General features: G+C 41.6%; 1 protein-coding gene across 4 annotated transcripts in view; it reads left to right on the top strand.

Moving 5' to 3' along the window:
- The window catches only part of LOC146680487 (uncharacterized), a 142,818-nt gene extending 132,072 nt beyond the window's left edge, over nucleotides 1-10,746 (top strand). For 3 of the 4 annotated variants that reach the window (XM_085447846.1, XM_085447844.1, XM_085447847.1), the window contains exons 4-5: nucleotides 1,116-1,321; nucleotides 8,859-10,746. In XM_085447846.1, the coding sequence (XP_085303972.1) occupies nucleotides 1,116-1,321; nucleotides 8,859-9,075 (423 nt within the window). In that variant the 3' untranslated portion in view covers nucleotides 9,076-10,746. The remainder of the gene's footprint in view (nucleotides 1-1,115; nucleotides 1,322-8,858) is intronic. The other variant, XM_085447845.1, reaches the window with a different exon arrangement.
- Nucleotides 10,747-18,057: the final 7,311 nt, after the last annotated feature.

The following is an 18,057-nucleotide window of genomic DNA, read 5'->3' as shown; positions in this document are numbered from 1 at the left end:
CCTTTCACAGCGCTCCTGCTGTTATAACACCTTATTAAGACATGTTTCAACGTTCGTTTTGCCTTTATTGGCTCTTGAAATTAACCAATAGATGAAATTAGCTTGAATGATGTTTGATGTCTAAAGTATGCTAAATGTGGGTATTTTATTTCCTCTTTTGGAGAATAAAGAAAGTACAGTGTTGTTTAGGTGCTCTCCAGAATTTATGGACTCAAGTCAAACATTTCATGTCAACTCAGAGAAAGTAATTTCCCCACAGGGATCAATAAAGTATACATTATTAAATGACAAAAATTTAAATTACAAACAATAAGATAAGAATGCAGATCATGTTATTGTGTTTCAAAATTGTGAGTCTCTATTTATGTAATCTTGCAAACTTCAGAGAAACAGCTTGAATTTGACTTTGGAGGATTTCACACTGAGCCAGAGCGCTCTGCACTTACCTGTCTGCGCTAACGTGGCGATAGTCATCGGCTCAGCTCACTTAACTCTTCGTGTCATAGATTTGCTGAGCTCATATTCAGGTAAACAAAACAACCTGAGCTACTGACTACAAAATATAATTTACCAAACCACTTAGAAGGACATAACGCATGCATAATATGCACACCCTTCACTTTCCAGGCGGGCAGTCTGGACATTATTAATAAACAGAGTGACGCTGACAGACAGGTTGACGGTTGGTCTTTGCTTTTACTTCATGTTCTCCTGTCTTTCTTGCATAATACTCTCAGCTTGACAGGACTCATTTTAATGCTTTCATTTTATCCCTCACCAATAGCATGAATATGTTGATGTCACGCACACACAAGCTCACATTCAGTCGAAATGAGCACAGGGTAATTGTACTTTTAAGTGGTGCTTTTCATCCACACTGTAGTTGAAGTTGTTCCGAAATAATCAGGGTGCTAAATTAAAAAATGAAAGTGTCGCAGGAACGTTATTGTAGCATTAAATATGAAGTTTACTCAACTTGAGCTTTTTTTTACTGCTTTGAGCATTTAAAGTGGGTTCATCCAAACGTGATCACGGAGGTCAGAATCAAAAACATTTCTACGTTTCTACATGTAGAATGAACGTTGTCACGAGGCTTCCTCTTTTGTGTCGTCCAGTACCAGCTGCAGAGGAGTTCCCCGTGGCGGTCGGTGAGCTTCCAGTGGCAGACGTGGCTCGTGCTGATCACAGCGACCGTTTTGATGAGTCTGGTGCCCTACGCTGTTTACTGCATGATGACGGCCTTCACCAGCCCTCCTCCTCCCAGCACCTTTAAAGTGGCAGCAATTTTCTTCGGTATACTGACAGAGACCCTGCTCATCAAGTGAGTGTGTTCTGTTTTACTGTGCATTTATTAACTAACTCATATGTGTACTGTTTTTTTCCCACCATGGAGTGCCCTTGGGCTGAACTCAGTCTAACACGGTCAGAATGATTAATGATTAAAATGGTGATAACATTCTTTCCGCACTCTTTCCACATTCTGTTCTGCTAAATGCATAAAACAATATTATCAAGTAACATTTCATTTTTATGTGAGTTTAAAAACAAGAAGCAGCGAGTGCCTGTGTCATCCAAATAATCATCTCTGAAAACATGTTGTTGTCTGACCCACAGCACCCTCCCACCTCTCTTGTTTTCACTTAGTCTCCTTTTCCATCTCTATATTGCTAATTGGAACGATGCCTGCGGTACTGTAAACCATTAGTAAATGAACAGTCTGTTTTTATTAACATCTTACTTGTAAATAATGCATTAGATTTCTGGCATAAACAATAACTACTCTCTGATTAGAAAGCAGCATATGGCAGGTCCTGTAATCAGATTACAGATACAGGTTATGTAACCTGTAATTGCCTAAATTAGTGATAAATATATAATGGGTTACTTCGAATTATATTTCCTAATAATATTTTTGAAAATCAAGCTATGTTTTTAATGTGGCTTTGCCGACTTTGCTTAATTAAACTGGATGCTGGGATTCAGACAAGCTCCCCTGCTTAATAACATACTTTCTAAAATATGATGGTGGCAGTGGAAGTGACCCTCCAATCACCCTAAACAGCTTTCTGTGCCAGTAGCAAAATTAAAACTTTGTGTTCTACATGTGTCCTTCCTCTAGTATTTGTTTTAACTTGGAGGAAAAAAAAAAGGCAGGCTGTTTGTAATTAACTCAACAAGGCTTCTAACGTTTTTTTCCCCTTCCTCTCTCTCCATTAACCGCCCTTGCAAGGAATGTGGCTACTCAACTGGTAATTAATAAATATAGTGGTGGTAATGTGCTTCTGCATCATTATGTTGTTGAAGCCCTTATCCACACTAGTAATGAGCTGTAATTTTATGACAGGAAGTTGGTTTGTTTACAGCATGTTTGGCAGCGTCAGATGGGCTGCGTTCTCAGCAGATCTCAGCTGCAGGTATTTGCTCGATAATTAAGTCAAAAGAGGTTCAAATATGTTTTAGTTCAAATGCTCACACTCTTACAGGAACCATTCATGCTGACATGTGGTTTTCAGTGAGTAGCACATTGGAGCATCTCCTTTGTGCTATTCATGTTCCCATGTGTCTACATAACAAGTTAAACAGATGATCTGTTTAGGTCCATAATGTCCATAAGTATTTGGACAATGAGGCATTGTCTTTTTTTGTAATTCTCGCCCCTGTACAGAGCTACAGTCAGTGGATGTTAAATTAAAAATCAATCAAAAATAAGACTGAAGTTCAGACTTTCAACTTTAACTCAAGTGGTTTAACAATCATAGTCATTTTTACACACAGCCAAACCACTTTCCAAGGTTTAAAAAAAAAAATTAAACTGTTGATGGACAAGCAGTTTGATATCCAAGTGAGCCTGCTTGCCTTGTATTTTCATGACAAAGTATGCAGATAAACAATCTGTAGTTGATTTCAAGTGTTGAAATTGAGGCCTAAAGAAATATCAGTGCTAGTGAGGAAGGCATTTGAACTATCATAGATTTAGTAAAAACGTCATGAGTGTCCAAATCAACAATCTGGGTCTTTCTTAAAAAGAGGCCTGTGCTGACCGGCTCAGTAACACCAACAGGTGTGAAAAAACTCAGTTCGATTAAAGTTGAACTACTAGTTATATTTGTCTGCTTTGATTGAAAGCCTACAACCAAGAAAGTGCAAACAACTTGTTACACCCAGGAAAAAGAAGGTAAGATTAGACAAACATCTAAAAGTGCCTGCACAGTTCTGTAAAACAGCCTTTGGACAGAAGCCAAGATGAAACTGGCACTGAAAGATGTACCAGAATGATGGGAAGAGAAAAACATGGAGAAGAAAAGGAACAGTTTGGGACCTGAAGCATACTACATCATCTGTAAAACATGATGTAATGTTATGGCATGGGCATGTATGGCTGCTAGTGGAACTGGGTCAGTAATGTTTTTATTGATGATGTCACTGCTGATAAAAGGAGCAGGATGAATTGTGAGGGGTACAGGGCAGCACTCTCTGCTCACGTTCACCCCAGTGCTGGAAAACTGGTGGGACGGCACTCATAGTGCAAATAGATAATAATCCAAAGCAAACCTCAAAAACAACCCAAGAGCTTCTCAAAGCAAAGAATTTAAAAATTCTTCAATGGACAAGTCAGTCATAAGATCTCAACCCAATGGATCAACTTTTCAGTCATCGAGTTTTCAGTTGAGCCTCTGGAAATGGGGCACTGTGTATAAAAAAGAAAGCTAATAAAATACTTTTTAAAAACCCTTTGAATTAATTAAAAGTGAATGTTAAAATCCACGTGGTGGTGTACAGAGGTAAAACTGCAAAAGTTGTTATTGTCTAAATAGTTAATGACCTAACTGTACATTATTACTGGTACAGTAAGAAGGTTAATGGGAGTGGTCTACACAGACCTTGTGTCTCATTGTGCTTGTGCTGCCTGGGATGTGCCAGTGTCCTGCTGCCCCTTGTCAGTGTGCATCTCAGTCACACTTCAGCCCCAAGGGTGGGAGGTCTAGTAAGGAACGACCCCAACTCACCCCCACCCACGACTCTGCCCGTTAGTCTGACAGACAGGGATAAGATGAAGATAAACAAGCAAACCGCTCAGAATGACCTTTTATTGTCTGCATCATGTTGGATCCTTGTTGTGAACTCATTTGCTTAATTTGAGTTCACAACAAAAAACCAGTGGGAGAAAATAAGTGCAGGACACAGGTTCATCGTCTATGGGGTTAAGTGCTAATTAGGGGGTGTATTTGACCATAAAACCTCGTCTTGCAAGAAAATCCACCAGTCAGTCCCTGGTAGATTATGACACCAATGAGAGACTCAAGGGTGAGTGGACTTGCACATCTTGAGGGTCCTACTCAGTAGCTACAGGGTGAACAACAAAAGGCAGAAGCTATTTGTTGCCTGCTACCAAAAGTGACAGACCCCGGACGATCCAGAGACAAAGGCAGCTGCGGACGGACTCGCCAGATGTTGAACGACAAAAAGTTTTACTGCCCATAGAATGAAAAACCCAACAATCATATGACCCCCTATGAGCAAGCACTTTGGCGACAGTGGGAAGGAAAAACTCCCTTTTAGCAGGAAGAAACCTCCAGCAGAACCAGGCTCAGGGAGGGGCGGGGCCATCTGCTGCGACCGGTTGGGGTGAGAGAAGGAAAACAGGATAATCACTGGGAAGCAAAATGGAACTGAGATTAAAATCTGATTAATCACCCAGATCTGTGTAGTTGTTGTGTGTCAGCTACAGCATCTTTTGTTATGTAAGATTTATTTAGACGAAACCACGCAGCAGGTCCAGCTCCACATGTTAGCTCAACTTGACAATAATAATTTTATTTCACAGTTGAGTTCAAGAATACATTTTTGTTCATCTCATAAAAACTCGAACAATCCTTCTTTCAGCGATGCTCTGGCCTCCTTCCGGCATTTTGACCCTCCAAAATAATCTTCTTGCCTCCTCCTCGTGCTGCAGGTCTGTTATTGGACACATTCACGAAGTCACATGATATTTGTCAGACTTGAACTGCCTTTCAGAGGGCTGTCACACAGTATGCGCTCTCTCCTTCCTTTACTGTCATGGTGAGAGTTTGCGGCGCTGCGACAGTGCCCTGACCATGCAGCTCTGCGCTGTGAATTTTTATATGCCATTGCCTGGAGGTTAGAAACTCTCATTATGCCGTGTTAGATTTATTAAAATAGATTATGGAAATGTTAATTAAGTCATTAATTACATTATTTAAGCAGCATTGACAGATAAGGGAGTGTGTATGTGTGTGTGTGAGGGGGGGTGTCGAGCTCCCTGGGTGGTTTAAAAGGATGTGATTGGTGACAAGGGACACTGTGGAGATGGCGTCTAACCGCTAGCACTGACATGATACAAAGTGGCCTACACTGCTCTCTCACCTCACGCTACTGTCTACAGCAGTTTGCAGAGCTGCCTGAGGACGAATAGCTCATCGCCCTTTTACAGATTTAGAAGTGCACACAAGGCTACAAATGTGCTGCTTTTAAGTGGCCACTGCACGTAAGTTGAGCAGATTTGGAGACGAGTGCTCTGAGCGTACATTCTGCTTTACATTCTCGTTTTTTGTGAACGTTTGGACGAAGCATTCGCGCTGACATATGAGCAAAAGGCCTCAAACCAAATTTGCAAGCCGTTCCAAAGGAAAACACAACAGCACAATTGTAAGATGAATTACCCACGAGTTGATACCATGGACTCTCTTATCTGTTGACAGTTTAGTTACCACAAAGCACAAGAAATGTGTTTTCCAATTCTCTGAGAATTGAGCTTTTCTTTGTCCCATCAAACCTATATTAAGGGAGGGAAAATTGCTCTGATCACTCTTGATAAGAACAAATGATAGATGTTGTAAACAAGCCGAAGGCTTCAATTCTGATCTGAGGCATTGATTTGCCTCAGCAGCCAATTACTGTGGTGGACCGAGGTTATGCATTCAGTGTACTGGGAAAAGGATTTTTTTTGTTCACCTATTATTATTTTGTAAAATGCTAAATTAAAACAGTTTTTTTTTTTTTAATGGTGAAAAAATCCAGGTGGAAATAAGCAGTCTTCGCTTAGTTTTCGATCAGGTTGAAGGCAGCGCTGAAAGGTGAATGTCTTCATATTAAGTGGCTGCTGATTGTAGGAAATGATACAGTGTGTTGCTGCCTGGCCACGTCAGAGTCAAGCTATCATGATTAGCTTCTACATCAGTCACATGAACCCAATGATCAGTAACTGATTACTGAGATAGTTGGTATGCACTGTGCCTACAAGAACACACTCATGGAAGGTCTCCCAAGACTGAAACATGCTTTTTTTCCAGTGTCACAGTAGAATTTTACATTTTCAGCATTTTTTCTCTTTCTCTCTTTTTATGTATGTTGTATGTATGAATGTATGTATTTGTTGTCCACCACATCCACTCCAAAACAGACATGGGACACTTTGTTTTTCACTTGTCAAACATTCTCTGAGTCGCTGATGCTTAATGTGTAGGTGGGAGGTAAGGTGGAAAGAGCTAGTCTGGCTCCCATCACCAACTCCTCAAAGGTTTACCCATTAACATTTTATATTCAGATTAATTAAAAATTAAAGAAAAGACCACTGATGGCTTCTTTGGCATTGATTCTCTGTTGAGTTTCTGGAATTCAATTCGAGTTATAAATGCCACTCTACCAAAGCATATTTCTTAATTTGGTGTTTTGATGGTGAACACAGTCCAATGCACTGGCCCGTTATCTCTGGGTTGAGAGTTGGTTAATCTAAAAGCTTTATCATTTTTTTTATACTCATCAAGCCACTCGGTGACCCGTTGTGTCCACAGACATTATAGAAGATGAACATAGCCACTGAGATATTAGTGAAGACCTCTTATGAGTCTATTTTTCATTAGTATCTTGGTGGGTTGGATTTAATTGTTGTTCAAAGGAATTCTTCAACAATCTGCAGTGCAGGAGTATTGACTAAAGAGTTGTCATTGAGTTATTACTTAGTTAGCATGCCATAAATAATCCTCCTTTTTAGCTTTAATAATGAGGATAATTTATATTTACTGAAGTCAGAAAACGGGGGCGCCGAGGGCTGAAATCCCAGAGACTTTTATGCAACCGGAAGTCTTTTTTAGTGAAGGACCCCACTGGTCATTAAAAAGAATGAAAGTTTAAGCACTTCCTCACTGGATTCACCTTTAAGACCCGCGAGCTCTGTCCATCTTTTATACCCTAGTTTTGTGCTGTGGGCGGAGGAGATTGTCAACCTGGAAGCGATCTCTCCCTTCAGGAAAGAGTGTAGTATTTATTGTGCTGACCTTTATTTAAACAAAATTCAACTTGTATCTCATTTTGTTCATAAGCGGACTCAAACCATGTAAGCAAAATCCGCCCGCAGGACAACACAGGCACCAGATGCTCGCACAACAATACAACAATGCTCTCGTAACAACTGTTTGTGCATAGCAACTAAAAGGTGAGCGCAGTGGTTGGTGAGATCTTTTCAGATACATTTTGAGCTACTGTGCACAAAGAAGTACATCGTTTGTTTGTTTTTTAAAAAAACATCCTCACAGTTCAGTTGGTCTCAGTTCAGCAGCAACAGTTTTTTGTAACACAAGGGCAAAAAGGTTTTGGTCATATTAGGTCACATGTGCTGTTTGCATGCAAGAGTCCAACAAACAAAGTGCTTCCAAGTTTTTATCCCTGTTTAATAAAGAGGGTGAATGTTAAGGAGTTAATGGCCCTGATGTACTCTAAAACACACAGACCTGGTTCTGTTAATACTTATTTCCATCTTCATGTGCCTGTTTACAAGAAGTTCACAACAGTAAATATTGAGCAGCATCCGGACACTCCTTGTGGACTTTCACAGAAACGGTATTTAATCATTTACACTCTTGCAGCTTTGTTGACCTCTCTGTGGAGTCCTGTTCTTTGGAATCTTAACTGCCCACACTGACCTCTTTCATACCTTTTCTCTGCAGTGCAGGAGTATTAAACATCCTGGCTTAGACGATCCGAGCAGTTTCTTCCAACATGTTTTTGACCAAGCAAAGACGTCTTGTATAGATGTTTTTGCAGGAGATGGTGCTGGATAGAAAAATGTGTAATTTCACTCCAGTGTAGCAGGTTCTGATTTACACAAACTAGCCAAATGATTACAAGAACTCGCAGAGGAAGTGAGTAATGATGATTGGCTCATGGCATGTTCAAAGGGTACGTGAACAGTTGGTTTGTGTAATCAGTATGTTGGATTTGGGAGACACGACCAGGTGTTAATCCCTGTAATCCAGACATAACGACTGATGACTAAGATTGATTGTTTCCAAAGTGGGAAAATTTGTGGGTCAACCGCAGGGTGAGGAGGGACAAACAGCCACAAGCTGTTTATATAATATATAATATAATGAAAAAAGTATGATCTGCGGCCCCTCAAGCTCTTAAGGAATCTGTTGCTAACGATGAGTCGTGTAGGGATCGTGCCTCAGCTTGGATTCAGATGCTTAGCGGCAAGCAGAGGACCACAGCATATTTGGGTTAGTGGTCGTAAAAGTTTGGCTTATCGGTGTTTACTGATGCATCAAAAGAATTTTAATGTCAGCATGAGACGGTGAAGCTCGTGAATATTTTAAGACTGGGCTGTATGGGAGGCCCTCTGAATTCAGCTGCAGGCTTCCACGCTCTCTAACGACTAAGTTAATGGGAGGAGAGGGACTTAGTAATGAGATTAGGATTATGTTATTACACTAACAAAGTTATTTGGGATTTGCCAAAGTGCGAATGTAGCTAATTGGACTTTTTCGGCAAAATTATGTGGGATGAAGCAGTCAAACCTTGAGTCTTTTCCTAATCTTTGTGCTTTGGCTGGATTTTCTCAGGTGTCTGTGGAGTTACTTCAGCTCTCGGTACCGGCAGGCGGCGCAGAACTCCCTCGTAGTCCAGCCCAGAGACTCGACAGAAGACAGAAGCAACCCCGGCCTCTGGGATCGGCCTGAGGCCGCCTCGGCAGATCGCGCTTCATCAGCAGCCTCATCCACTCACATGGAGGAGAGGAAAGTGGATGTGTTGAAGAGTGGATGCCTCAGCCTTTTCTGAACCAACAACAGAAGGAGTTTACAGATTACAGGGTGAGAGTAAATCCTTGGGGAATTAGATGTGTCTGAGAGCCATTGAAGCTAACACATCAGTATATCAGTGTGGCATTTATAAGAACTTACACTTTAAAACCTATTTTTGAGGTGTCAAATATTCTTGTTTTCCTTACACTCTCACTCGTTTCAGTGGATATATTCACACATGTTGCAAATTGATAACAAGGAAGGGAATGCACGCAGGCAGCATGAGTGTATTCAGGCTCAGAGAGGGAGAAAAAAACCTGAAATTACTCCCTTTCCTTAATGATGCCCACACAGAGACAATGGGGCGCCGCTCTGATTAGTGTCACCTGTCCTTGTGCATCTCATCAGCTCCATTATGGCTCCATCTCCCATGCTTCTTCTGCTAATTGAATAGCCTGTGAAGTGGTGACGAGGACGGGGGCGAGAGCAACGTCTGTCCTGCTGCTGCTTCAGAAATGAGACTAAAGCTTCCCAGAGAGACACTAGTTCTTAAAACATAAACCATTATTATACAGACAGAAAACGTGCTAACAAGTCGCTCTCATGTTATATTACCATCACACTGTCTGCACATTATTTTCACCTATAACTGCTTGGAATTAACATTTTGGGCCATTTGCAGCAAAAGAGATGGATGAGAGGAATGATAATCAAACACACATCTGTTTATTAAATATAAAATTATTGCTGGTTAGGTTAGCTTAGCACAAAGTCTGGGAACATAGAGCCTGGCTTTGATGAAATCTGCATACCAGGTGAGCTCTGAAGCTCGCCACCAACCCCCGATATGTTGTGTCTTTGGTCTCTTCCAAAACTGACGTTGTGGGCAGTTGAAAATGGTGTAAGACAGACATTAATCTATCAAGTGCATCTTTTTAGCCTACAGCTCCTGATGACTGTTACCAATCAGCTTTGCAGCTGCTAAATGAATCATGTAAAATATTAAATAGTACCGATTCCCATCTGCCATGGTTGCAGCCAGTGGGTCCTGGTGAATAAACTGCTTTTCTGGAGGAGAGACCTAACATGTTGATTGCACAATTACCTTGCTTGGTGTACGTTTGCATTACTTTCAAATAAAGTTTCCCATAGCAGCTTCCCACAAAACCTTTGAATAGTTCACTTTGAATAGTTTACATCAGAACAACCCACTCAGACATCAGCAGTTGCTCCTTCTTTATTCAAAGCAGCTGTCAGTCACAGCGATCTGTAATGAGGACAAATAATCTTATTATAGCATCAAATAACTTATAATCAGCAAACTGATAACAAAAAATATCAACATCAGTGTTATGGCAAGTTCCTGCAATAGGAAACTATTTGGTTTTGGGGGGAGGGGGTTAATTAAAGGTTATATAAAGGTTATTGCTGGAAGTAAATATACTGCAATTTTGGGAGATTGTCTGGGATTCGTTTACATGTTTTTAACGGGGGGAGAAACTGAAGTTCCCAGGAGGGAATTAGACCTGCACTCAGAAGGACTCTTAACCTCCAATCTGTCACCCGAGTGATGACACGTTGATGACATCATCCAGGTTTTGAGTGGAGCTCTCCTTCAGTATTCGCTCAAATGTGCTGTAAATTGGTGTTCCTGTATAAATGTGTTTCATAGGAAACTGTCTTGTATATTAAACAGTCAAATAAGTGAGTGTTGTCCTTTGTTAAATCACTGTGTGTGTGTGGGGGGGGGGGGGGATTAAAGTAAATGAGAGTTATTATAAACTGAGGCGGGCCTCTATCTGATGTTTGTATTCAGTTGTTTTCAGGTCAGTCTATATTTAGTCAAAAGCAAAGACATGAGATATTATTCAGATGTGAAGACAAAACCTTGAAGTATAAAAAGCGCTCTTTTATTTTGATTGGATAAACATTGCCAGCTGTGATGCAGGGCTGCAGTGTTGGTGCCTCTCCTGCCAGGCAGGAGCTTTGCTGTTATCTGCATGTGCCCGAGGCTCAGCTAATGTAAAAAGATCCTCCTCACTCTGCTCTGCTAGCAGTGAGCTCTGCAGGCTTATCCTGCTCAGTCCCTTTCCGTTTCACCTCCCAGTCACAGCCAAGTGACTCTCAGCTGTGCAGCGCCTCAGCTCGGGCCTTCCTACAGACAGAATAGAAGAAGTACAGCAGTATCTCATGCTCTCGAATCTGTTAAATGCCACAACAACAGTGTCCCGACGCCTGTATGGGTTCTGGGACTTAATTTGAGTGCGTGGGACCAGATGGACACCTTCGTGAGTGTACAAGTGTGGATTATTCTGTAGGCTACATCTGGGGCTCCACATGGCACAGCAGACTGCAGTAAGAGAGGCAGGTGGGCACATGGGGAGGGCACACCTCCAGTGGGCTCTCTTACATCTATACACACCGACAAGACATCTCCGCAAATGGCAGACTGAAAGGTTACGAGACCATCCTGCAAGACAAATGCCTTTCCGAATCCTGGCCGGTGTCCTCTTCTGTCCTTAACTTCCTGTGTGTCATCAGCATTCTGCTGCTTCCAGGTGACTTCAGGTTGTGTTTTTTTTTTCTTAGTTTGTTTCTGTTTGACGCTTTTGTCCAAAACATATTTCACCACATCCACATAGTGGGAATAATTTGGGTTAAAGTGTCTTGCTCAAGGACACTTTGTCATATGGACAAAAAGAGAGAGGGAATGGACTGCCACTCGTATGATTAATGGCCTGCCTACTCTACCACCTGAGCTACAGCTGCCCATAGTACTGTAGGAGCATACCACCACCATCAGCACATTATCACATTGTTCAGTATTTATCAGTGGTGGAAATAGTAAGATCATGTGATAACAGTAAGGGAGCAATATGCTGTGTAGCATTAGGAAAATCCACTGCTGAAATAACAACTCAGTAATTTGGTAGATTAATAAAAATTTAAATCTAATTAATGATTATTGTGTGATTGAGCTGTTGGTGAGTTCATTTTCTTAATCACCCTGAGAAAAGTAAAAAAAAAAAAAAAAAAAGATGAGGTGGTAGACGTCAATCTTTTAAAAATAGGTCATTCTAGCCTGTTGTTAGGTGGTTGCCAGGTAACCTAATTGGCGTTATAATGTATCATGAGTAACTGAAGCTTCGTGGATACAAATTATTACAAGTTATTGTGGTGAAATAAGCATGACACAATGCATAAAGGCTAAAATGGTTGGTAAGTAACTTAATGACTTAATATATTTCGTGTAGAGCGCACACACACACACACACACACACACACACACACACACAGCAAGAGATTTTATGGAATATAGTAAATTGCACAATTCCAAATTTTAGTCAACAAATTTAACTATTATTTATTGCATAAATCTGCTGAATTACCATAGTAGCAAAGGGATAATGCAACTTTATAAAGTTGATATTGTAAAGCATGCTAACAGCTAATGTGTCCAATATTCATTTTACACTGAGCTCACTTTTGGTCTCCACCATTGCATGAAAATGTGTCTAGGTCTAGTTTGTGGATGCTCAACTATGTGCACTTGCTATTTTCTTTGTGTCATTTGCTGCTGTGTAATTGGATTTATCTGAGCTTGTAAACCAAATGACACTAAAATGCTCCACAACACCGAGAGGAATAGCAGTGCAGTGTATTTGTGGGTTCATGATTTCTAGGGATGTCTTTCACATTACGCACAGTTGGTGCTGCTGCTTTTCAGTATTGCAAATCAAACGTCTTTAGGGTTTAGACTGACTAATCTGAAGAAGTTGTATTGCAGTATTTTGGAGGGGTTTTTTTACATGATTTTTTACATGTGATACATTTTTTAAAATATATTGTTATAGTTACTCTGTGTGACATATGTTGCATACTCTATATATTGCGTTTGCACTGACTGCAGTAGCGAGGAAAGAAAGTGACTCGATTACCTGCCATTTCATTTCTTGTGACTCCTTTGTGCATAGGTAGGCAATCTAATTACAGCGTGGGAAGGACAGACTCTTCACTCCAATAAATTTGTACTAATATAAGGAGGATTTGCCTTTGATACTGGCATTTGATTTGTTAACAAGTGCATCACCTCTATAATCACCTTATGACACTGATACAATATGTGTTGCAGTTAAAAAGCGCTACCTACAAATGTCTAATTAGACCATAATATATCCAAGATGTGTATATTGTCACGTATCGGGGAACCCGAATCGTTCTGTTTCCTAATAAAAATTTTCCACGGAGCACATTCGCAAAACTCAACCCAAACTTATTAATGCCCCTCACTCATTAGATTGAACTCAAGCCCAGGGCTTTGTGAAATCAGAGCTCATTAGAAGAGTCCACCTCATTATGAGTGGCCAGATCCATCAGGAGAGATAAAGCTCCCGCTCTTCGCTGACTGAGATCCAGTCAAACACACCCGCAGCGCTTCAGACCACATGTGAACAAGATATTTGCTTTGAAGCGCCAACACACGGATTCGAATGAGCGTGTCAGAGCGCCAAATGTCCTAGGTTGCAAGTGACAGGGGATCCGCTTTAGAGCTGGCTACCTGTTGAGGAGGATTAAACAAAATACAGATGGTGTTTACATATTAAGCAAACAAAGGCAGGCTCTGCTCTGATGATGACAGGAGAGTGCTTTCATCATTTTAAAGTAGAACATTTTGATTTGTTGTTGTGACGCACTGCTTCTATACCTTTCCACGAGCCTCCAGAGTTTCACATTTGAGCAAGTGGCTGCAGATAGAAAGTCCTGAATGATGTTTCTGTGGCCCTGAGATCACCTCTGAAGGACGAAGGCTGCTGAGTGTCCGTCCGTGTACTCCAGCCATCAACACAACAGGAGCCCAGCGCGGTCTGATCCACCGCGGGTCGACTTGAATAAATTAAATGAATTACCAGCTGCCTCGTGCAAGTTCGCAGGATGCAGGGTGGCATGAGCACGCCATTACAACAATGATAAGGATATCTGCACGGCCTTGTGTTAAAGGAATTACGCATAGCATCCAGAGCCTCTAAGGGAGTGTGACAGTTTTGCGCACACTGGCAAGTTAGTATGACATGAAAATGTGTGTGGCTGCAGAACAGCACGGCTGCCACGTGGCCTGAGTCAGGGGCACGGAGCGCTCGCTGAGAAGTCAAAAAAAATGGAATCTTATTGTGATGCAAATGGACACCGTATTGTGCTTAAACAATGCATTAATCTGTCCCCTATTTGTGAAGATAACATCAGAAGACGCACAGTAACACAAAATGATATCCTGCGAGGTTATTTAAAGCGATATGACATCACATCCTGACACTGCGAGAAGTGCTTACTGCCCGTCCGGCTGGTTTTGTCTCCAGCTTTGATAAAAACTGATGAAGGATAGAACGCTGCTTTTGAGTCCCGGCCGCTATATTGGAGAGTCGATTTACATAATATTATGTATATTGTATTCCGCTGCGTCCTAATGTTTGAAAGTAAACTGAATTTAAGTGTTCAGCGGCTGGAAGAAGTGTTAAACGCAGGACACGTGGCGAGGTGTCCGATAGCTTTGTCTTCTACCTGTAATCTGATGCCGCGTGGAGAGGAGGGATCGGCCTCACTTCCCCTCAGAGTGATTTATGATTGAGGACATGTTAATAAAAATATCAAAACAATCTGAGCTCTGCTGGGGAAGATACCGGTCTGCTACGTACATCATGCTCGACAGGTCCATGCAGGGAATCGCCTGCTCGGTGATATTATGCTCATATGGATGCCCCGTTGCCCTGCTCTTGAATAGAATATGCAGCTGTTGTTGGGGGTCGGTGGGGGAAGTACTACTCACACAAGGTGACATTTGCATGAATGTATGCTCCTTGAGTGCAACTCTGCTCAATAGGTGAAGCTCCTCTTTAAAATCTTATGTCAACACTTGTATGTACCTATCAATCCATCAGGACGAGTTAAAAGTCATTAAATTTTGAGCTGCACGGGTCGCCTGCCCTTTTCAAGAGCACAGTGTGCTGTCATTTGACAGCCGGCGGTACAGGAGTGAAGAACACGCCGCTTTTACTGAGTAAACACCCATTTAAAATCTGCTTTTCCTAAAGGATTCATGTGTGAAATCACTGGAGAGACACGGCCCAAATTGTTCATTAAATGCCCTCAGTGGCTGAATGAAACCATGTAACTGCCACACCACCACCACAATCCCCTTTGATGGATTTATATCGAGTATGGGCGTGGACGCGCTGTAATTTAGTATGTGTTAGGAGCTGCTGCCGAGATGTAGCCGTAACACTCACTCAAATCCACTTCCAATATCCCTGTTCCTGAAATCTCAATGATTTTCTGTCTCTGCCCGAACACAGAATCATCACAAAGCACACCGTCAAACAGAAAATATTCTGAAACATGAAATCTTCTCCACAAACGCATTGGTGTTGTTGTCAGAAAGCACACGGTGCATTGATGCTGCTACGCTGTGAAAAACTTTAGTGAAGGGGGTGAAAGAAAATGCTGTAATAAGCATCGTGGATGTTGTCAGGTGCTTTAATACAGCAGATTGTTTCTTTCACTAGTCTCGCCGGGTCACTGGCTCCCATACGCGCACTGCTGGGTGTAGCAGCCATTCATAATTGTCTTATGTAGTCCATAATGGTCTATCCAGTGGAAGGTAGTGTTGTTTCGAGTTTTTCTTTCTTATTGGAAGTAATTAAGTGGATATTGTCAGATGTCAGAAGCAGATCGCCAGACAGGAGAGCAGCAAAGGCCGGGCTTCAAGCAGAGGAACTCAACAGACTTTGAGTGGGAGATCAGCCCTTCTTACACTGCTACAGTACAGTACACACGGGTTTGTGAACTTGGATGAGTAGATGGATGGGCAGAAGCGTTAAAGTTATTTTAAACAGGGTTTGTCTGTTAGATGAAAATAGGGACGAGATTACAGTAAAGGATCTGGAATCTGGGGCGTGACTTTGGCTGTTGTTAAATTCACAAAATCAAGTTATAACATATATGAACTTTTATGCAATTCATTAACTCAAGCACAACCCACAAAGCCTAGTTGTAAAAGACACCGTTGAACTTTTACTGGCATTGCAAAATCTGTCAGTTTTAGTTTTACTTTCTTGAAAATCAGCAATGTAAATAGTTTTGAGGTAAAGGTCACGTCAAAGCCAAGCAACAAGAGACACTGCTTGGAATTGCAGAAGTAAGCTTCTCTAAAGCTTACTTCCTCTAAAGGGGCCCACTGTGCTAGCATGTAATAAACTCTACCCACGGGCTTCTACTCAGAAAGGGTCAAAAATTCTCTCAAATCAGTTTTTTATGCGAAAATTTGAGTGGTCAGTCATTTTGAATTCCTTAGTAAGAAGATATCAGGCTTTAATGATGTGCATATTTACAACATGACTGACTCCACTGACACGCCTCGCCTGGGAGAACAAATAGTTTGGACAGAGTCATTCACAGCTCACAGTTTGTTGTTTGTTATCCTGTTTTAAGAAAGTTCCAGGTCATCATAGTCATGTGTTGTGCTTTTATTAATTGAAGTAACAGACCCTCAGGTGTTTCCACCTGCAGGGCTGGCAGGTTGCTGTTGTTGTCCTCAATATCATTAAGCTGCCTCTCCAGTGATAAGATAAGATAAGATAAGATAAGATAAGATAAGATAAGATAGAACTTTATTAATCCCTCGGGTGGGTTCCTCTGGGAAATTCGATTTCCAAAAAAGCACAGCACCGACAGAAGTTACAGAGTTATACACACACACATATATATAAATACAGAGACAATATAAATAAAATATACGAAGGGGATAAATAGAATAAATAGGAATAAAAATAAAAATACAAGTGAATTGCACATTTCAAGTATTGAGTCTATTGCACCGTTGACTATTTACAAAAGTATTGCACAAAAGGTATTGCACAGTGAGGTGAAGAGGCACTACAGCTTAGTTGTTCCCTCCTTTGTCCTCCTGTTTCCCCTCCCTCTCCCCTCCAGAGAGGAGTTAAACAGTCTGATGGCGTGTGGGACAGAGGAGTTTTTAAGTCTGTTAGTTCTTGTCTTTGGGAGAAGCAACCTGTCACTGAACAGACTCTTCTGGTTGTTAATGGCCGTGTGCAGAGGATGCCTGGCATTGTCCATAATGTCCATCAGTTTCTTTAATGTCCTGAGCCCCTGATTCCACCATCTTGGATTACATGTGGTGATGGTAGTTCTTGTTTTGCCCTCCAGCAGTTTGCGCTGGAGGGACAGCAGGTAGAGAACCGGCTCATGTGAACTGATTCAACCTCCCAGAGGTCGCAGAGAACACATCTGCCCAGGAAGGAATAAGCCCAACGCCGTCGCCGCTCACTGAAGTGGCATTGAGGGCACCTGACCCACCCGACACTGGAGAAAAAATGAGAGAGGTCGTGTCGGGGTTAGCTGATTAGCAGAATTCAAAATAAAACACTTGAGTGTAAAACCTCAGCACGTCTCCTTTTATCTACCAGGAAACCAGGAGTTCAGTTAGGCGCCTTTTACTGATGTCGGAGCCAGTCGTAGTTTTGAATCAGTCTCCAAACAGTGCAGGAAAACATTCCTTCAAGACAAATTTTACCCAGCATGAGCTGTTGCACCCTGACACTGGCAAAGTTGTATAAATGTCAAGAGAGATGTGCCCCCCTTTTGTTCGCCGCAGAATTTGCCAGCAGCTCATTTCCTCCAGGAACGCATTAACAAAGCAGTTAATTCTATCATTAATTAAAAGGAATCACAATTCAGTGAACACTTCAAATTAATCTATTGAGATTTGCTCTCACACAAAGCTCACATTCTATTTTCTTTGTCTCATCAAAGAAACTGCAGCTCGAGAGACATGTTTTTTTTTTTTCCTTTCACTTGCGTCAGTCTGGTTGTGTGTAGCTCTGTTAGCAAAGCATGTCAGCGACGCTGCCAGGTTTAAGGGTTTGATTCCAAAGGATGCATCCATGCAGTAAATGAACACACTCGTGGCATTAACAAGGCGCTAACACAGGAGCAGTTTGGCTGAAAA

Source organism: Copadichromis virginalis, linkage group LG23, assembly GCF_057382275.1.
Source record: "Copadichromis virginalis isolate Kocher_CV1m ecotype Utaka linkage group LG23, C_Virginalis_male_GT1.1, whole genome shotgun sequence".
Classification (NCBI taxonomy): Eukaryota; Metazoa; Chordata; class Actinopteri; order Cichliformes; family Cichlidae; genus Copadichromis; species Copadichromis virginalis.
This window is presented reverse-complemented; position numbering and strand designations above follow the sequence as displayed.